The sequence below is a fragment of the Penaeus monodon genome, chromosome 42 (genome assembly GCF_015228065.2).
Source record: "Penaeus monodon isolate SGIC_2016 chromosome 42, NSTDA_Pmon_1, whole genome shotgun sequence".
Classification (NCBI taxonomy): domain Eukaryota; kingdom Metazoa; phylum Arthropoda; class Malacostraca; order Decapoda; family Penaeidae; genus Penaeus; species Penaeus monodon.
Window position 1 is genome coordinate 22,068,068 of NC_051427.1, and position 6,403 is coordinate 22,074,470.

The 6,403-nt window shown below is 30.3% G+C and overlaps 1 protein-coding gene across 1 annotated transcript; it reads right to left on the bottom strand.

Moving 5' to 3' along the window:
• Positions 1 to 5,493: 5,493 nt before the first annotated feature.
• On the bottom strand, positions 5,494 to 6,217 carry LOC119599426 (the record flags this gene model as incomplete). The annotated part of the gene is given in 2 exon segments (XM_037949192.1): positions 5,494 to 5,782; positions 6,080 to 6,217. Coding segments are annotated over 2 exon segments (252 nt in total). The 3' UTR covers positions 5,494 to 5,596.
• Between the last annotated feature and the right edge of the window lie 186 nt (positions 6,218 to 6,403).

Sequence of the window (6,403 nt, forward strand, 5' to 3'; positions counted from 1 at the left end):
ATATATATATATATATATATATGCATATATACATATATATAAATATATAAACATAAATATATATACACATATATAAATATATAAACATAAATAAATATATACATAGATATATACAAAGATATATACATAGATATATTCACATAAGCATATACAGATATATACATATATATATATATATATATATATATATATATATGCATGTATATTTGTATACATGTTTATATGTACTTGTATATATGCATATATACATGTATATAATGTGTACATTTATGTATACATGTATATATATTTACATATGTATATATGTATACATATGTATACATGTATAAATATGTATATACAGATACATATGTATATATCTATGTATATGTATATGTATATATATATATATGAATATGCATATGTATATATATATATGTATATGCATATGTATATATGTACATGCACATATATACATATATATAGATATATCCATATATACACATATATACATATATACACATACATACATATATACACATATACACACATATATAGACATATATATATACATATATATACATATATATATACACACACATATATATACATATATATACACACACATATATATACATATATATAACACATATATATACATAATATATCCATATATTATACATATATATATACATAATAAATATACATAGTAGATACATATACATAATACCATATTAACATATATGATATATAATACATATATATATAACAATTAATAACATATATATATCATATATATATACCTATGCATACAATATATACATATATATTCATATATACACATATTATATACATATATATACATATACATATATACATATACATATAAATACAATATATATACAATATATACCAATATATATACATATATATACATATATATATACATCTATATACATATAATATATACATATATTACATATATATACATACATATACATATATAATACATATACTATATATACAGTATACCATATAATATACATATACATACTATACATTATATATAGTATATGTGTATAATATATGCACATGTACAATATATTCATATATACATACAGATATATGTATATATAGTCCATATGTATTATATCTATTTGGCAATTTGTATATATCATATGGGGTTTTTTTTTTTCAATTAAAAAAATGGGGTTTTTATTTGCATATAAATATGTACACATACACATATATAAAGCTCGGAGTATATGCATATATACACATATGCATATATATATATATATATAGATAGGTATATATATATATATATATCGATATAATCTATATATAGATATATAATATATTAATTATATATAATATATATATATAATAATATATATATATAATAATATATATATATAATAATATATATATATATACTTATATATAATAATATTATACACATATATGAATAATATATATACTATCTAAATAATACATTATAAGACATATATATATATAATATACATATCTATAATAATATATATATATATATATAATTATTATATATATTATATATATATATATATATATATATATAATATATACATATATATATATAATATAATATTATATAGCAATATATATATAGATAATATATATCTAGCATTATAAATATAATATATATATATATATATATATATATATATATATATATATATATTTATTTATTTATTTATTTATATATACATATATACATACATATAAATGTGTATATATAAGTATGTGTATATTTATATATGTAGATGTAGATGTATATATATATACATACATATCTCTTGCTATTTGGAAAGATTCTTTTTTTATATTTCTTTGCTATCAGTATTTTCAACAACATTATAATAATCATAATCTCACCAACAATAAAGACAACAATGATATCAAAAGCATTAGAATAATAATATTTTCTCCGCAAGCACAAGGAGAGGGGGCATCAGCCGCGGGAACATACGCCTACTAATTGGCTCCTCGGTGACTGGGCATTTGTGGAGCCATCTGTGTGCAGGACAAAATTCAGAAACGAATATGATAATAGACAGTGCAATTACCCAGCACCTATGCATTAAATTCGCAACGAGTGTAGAAAAACAAAACATGGAATCTTTCAGGGTGACTCCTGAAAATTGGAAAACCAAAAGTGTTATTTATTTAATGGTATTTATTTAACAAATTATTAATTATTCCTCTCTTCCTGGTTAGGGGAGGGGGGGGGGGAATACTCTACTGAAAAAAAATGCACTGTAAAATCAACCTTGCAATATGTCTGGTATGATTTTAAACACTCTTCTAAAGCAAAAAAATATTGTACCATAAATTATCAATTTCATAAATCACAATAAATGATGACTACTATTTCTTTCACACACGGCAACAAATAAACTTAATACACTAGCAACATCCACACTGAGCAAACTGCAGTAAAGGAAATATAAAGAAGCAAATGCAACTCTACGTTCCAAACACTGAAAGCGAAAGACAGTAAACTTGCAATGTTTTATTCATGCTCACTGGCAATTCCATTACCTCGTACAGAAGCAACCAAAATTAAAGATCAAATATTTCTCTCTCCTTCCTCTCCTTCAAAATTTACTTCCTACTCATCTCAATGAAAACAACCAGTATCAGACACAACAGAGTAATTTTCCTTGTATAGTGCTTTTCACTCACATATTAATGGCAAGACACAAAAGAAACAAACACAAACATACAAATTTTTAAAAACAAACATACATACCGAAAACAAAGCAAAACAAACAAATATACATTCCTTTTCTTATTCAACTTTTCTTCTTCTTTTTTTCTCCTTTTCTCTTTTTTTATTATGGTTTCAAATCTAGCATAAGCTGAAGACTTCTCTAGCCTGACTCAAACCACCACAGTTTTAGTGTCTTTCCTATCATGTTGGGTGTGTCATACACTCCTCTTCAAAAAGGTGCACTAACATAAATGTAAAATTAGATGCATTTACTGCATCAGTATGGCTATTAAAATGCAATGACAAAAAAATGGCTCGATTTTGAATAGGTGAAGGCCTGTCTTTTAAAGAAGGTGAGATGAAGTTACGAATAATAAATATAATAACAGAGCGGTATCCAACAGGGTATGCCATACAAAAAAGGATCAGGGAAATCACAACTATTTATTCTATAAATAAATAAATATTGATATATTTAACACCTGAGGATGATAATACCATCAAAAGATCATATCTAAGAATTTCTCAAAAAAAAAAAAAAAAAAAAAAAATCAATGTCCACTTACATTATCATGTCAAAAACTTCCTCTAAAAGCAGAGACATGAAATCATACGGAGGACACTATTACTTAAGCTTCTGACTGTCTCATTAGTTGCCTTTATCATTTCATTTTTGCATATTACATCTCTCCCATCCTGTTTTTATAATGGTACACAAGGATACAGCCACTCTCAGTAAGTAAAGGGATTTTTTCTAAGGCCATGGGTAAAAGGATTCCATTAACTCCATCAATAAGTTTCCTACAAAAATAAAAAAGGGACTTTGGGGTTTATAATGAATCCAGCAGGTGGTAAAGACAACTATTAACCCTTTTCTGACGGGTGGCATGTACGCACGCACATGCCATGGCATGGCGGGACTATCTGCCGGGGCCATGTACGTAGATGCCACGGTGTATGTATAGACATGCCATGAGGTTTTTTTTGTTACAATCATGGCAAAATATTATTTTTCTGCCACTGAAAGTGTGATTAAGTTGTTTTTAACACTTTCTCATTTTTACTATGCAAAAAAAAAAATAAATAAAATAAAAAATAAAAAAAAAATAAAAAATAAAATAAAATAAAAAAATAATAATAAAAAAAAAAAAAAATAAAAAAAAAAAAAAAAAAAATAATAATAATAATAATAATAATAATAATAATAATAATAATAATAATAATAATAATAATAATAATAATAATAATAATAATTACAACAAACCTATGATTTCAACTCCATGATGCCACACACTGCTTATTTTATTCAGACTACAGACCGAATAATGATCAACTATAGAGTCTATATAACAACAAAAATATCCTTCAGTCTCGATTTATCAGGAAATATGGCAAGTAGAGACTTTAGAAAATAATGAAAACACAACAACATATACAACATATGCTCATAGTATTACAAAGAAACGGCAAGGGATGCTGGTATTTGGCATGAGTGGTCGCGCATGCTAGGGCGACGATATAAGCCCCCGGCAGCAAGGCCTGGGCCACTATGAATACTACCCATCGGGAAAGGACTAAATTAAATCTTGGAAGATGTATCCACTCTTCACCATCCAGGGGTTAAAGGAGGGGAGTGTCTGTAATTCTGACTATGTTCTCAAAATGCTGTCAGTGGAATTCTCTTTTAAATTTTGATTTTGAATTATATAGTCACAATTATTGCAGGAATGGCACATACTTTTCACAACAGATACTTTCCTTAGCCCTTAAAATAATCTAAACCAATGTCTTAAGACTTCTCAACAGTTCACACAAAACTACTGGACAGAGACAAGTTACAACACATATAATACAAACTACTAACTCTCACTCAGTACATCAACATGTATATAATTACCTTTCATCAACTGAAAGCTACATTCCGCAGGACAGAACCTGAAATGCAGATTCTCATTCAAGGTCACAGAGTCGCCAAAGATGCCTGTGATTTTGCCAATGGCACACTGTTCCCCAGGCGTCAGCTCTGTGGAGGTGTCTCCCTCGTTAGAGGAGCAGGATGTGTCCTCTGGGGTGTTGCTCTTCCTGAGGCTTGAGGAGAGCAGATCTTGCTTGAAGATGCCAGGGATGCCAGCCTCCAGCTCCCTGCAGGAAATGACAGTTGCATCTTTCTGACCTGAACCCAATCTTTTTAATCCACTCTCATAATCCAGGATCCTGGGGTTTCCATTAGTGGTGGAGTTACTGTTGGCTGAATCCCATTCCTCTTGCTGGAGCTGGACGACAGTGGCACGCCACGCCTCTGAGTTGTTCCTTCTGTGTGCAATGCCACTCACTCTATTACCCACACTAAAGCTGCTTGGTGTCATGGGCTTCTGGACCTCAAAGTAGATATCATTGTTAATGACAATGTTCCACCCATTGACCGAGGTCACCGTGCCCTCGAAGTTCCATGACTCCAAGCTGTGTGGACTGATATCTATGAAGTCCTCCAGTCTCGGTCTCTCCAGTTCATCACTTTGGGGCCCATTGGTCTCTTTGCCTCTCACAATGTAGCTCACAACCTTCTGAACTAAAGTTATCATGGTCAGTTCTGTTTGTGACTATTTTTTGGGGGTCAAACAATATAAATAAATACTGAATAGCTCCAAAATCTTCTAGAGAAAGTATCTATAGCAGAAAGTGTATCAGGACCATGAACACCGCAGCACCAATTTCTTCCTCTTAACTTTAATTTAAGTACTAAGGTAAAAAATCCTTCACAGTTCACATTTGTCTTCTGAGAAAAATTCTTCCCAATCATTTATCATTTATTGATTATCACATCAAACACAGCACAAAGAGTTGTTGAGTTGAACCCCCTTCCCATTACTGCTGCCCTATGTACTTCTCTACAGGTAAGTACTTCCAGTTGGTGTCTGCGATGTACTCCAACTGCTTGCGCAAGTCCTTGGTGCGCTTCTCATGCTCCTCCTTCTTTAGCGAAGAGAGCGAGGACTCTACATTGTGGTCAAACCAGAGTTTGGCCATCAACGTAGACATGTGATCAGGACTCTGCAAGGAAAGGATGAGATCGTAAATTAAAGACAAACCCATGCTTTAAGTATTATGAATGATGATGCATCAATATAAATCATATATAAACAAGCCTGTTCATGTTAGAAATATTACAAGCAATCTAATGCAGCCATAAAAACATTCAAAATAACACAAATGCCCATACTGGAGAATTATAGGGAGATAAGAAATTGTGCTAAAGAATATCATATTAATCAATACACACAAACCCATTTTCCCAATAATGCAAAGGGCACAAAAAGAGAAACAGTGCAAGAAGTCACATGAACGCACCTCTCTCACTCCAGGCGTTCCCCTTGCTTGCCGTGGTTCTTCAGAGCTGAAGGACGAAGAGCCCATGGACGCCTGGGGCTGGGGCTGCGAAGGGGGCGGTGGCTGTGACTGGCCCTGGTGGGAACCCTGAGCTGAGACCTGCAGGAGGAGAATGAGAATTGTCACATTGATTCGCATTATAAGAATGGATCCCAATGAAGCAAAATTAGTTATGCTTATCATTATGGAAGTTTAATACTCTTTACTCATCATGATCTTGTAAGATGATACCGTTTTAATTTAAATAAATTATACACCTGAAATACCACATGTTCTACATTGAGT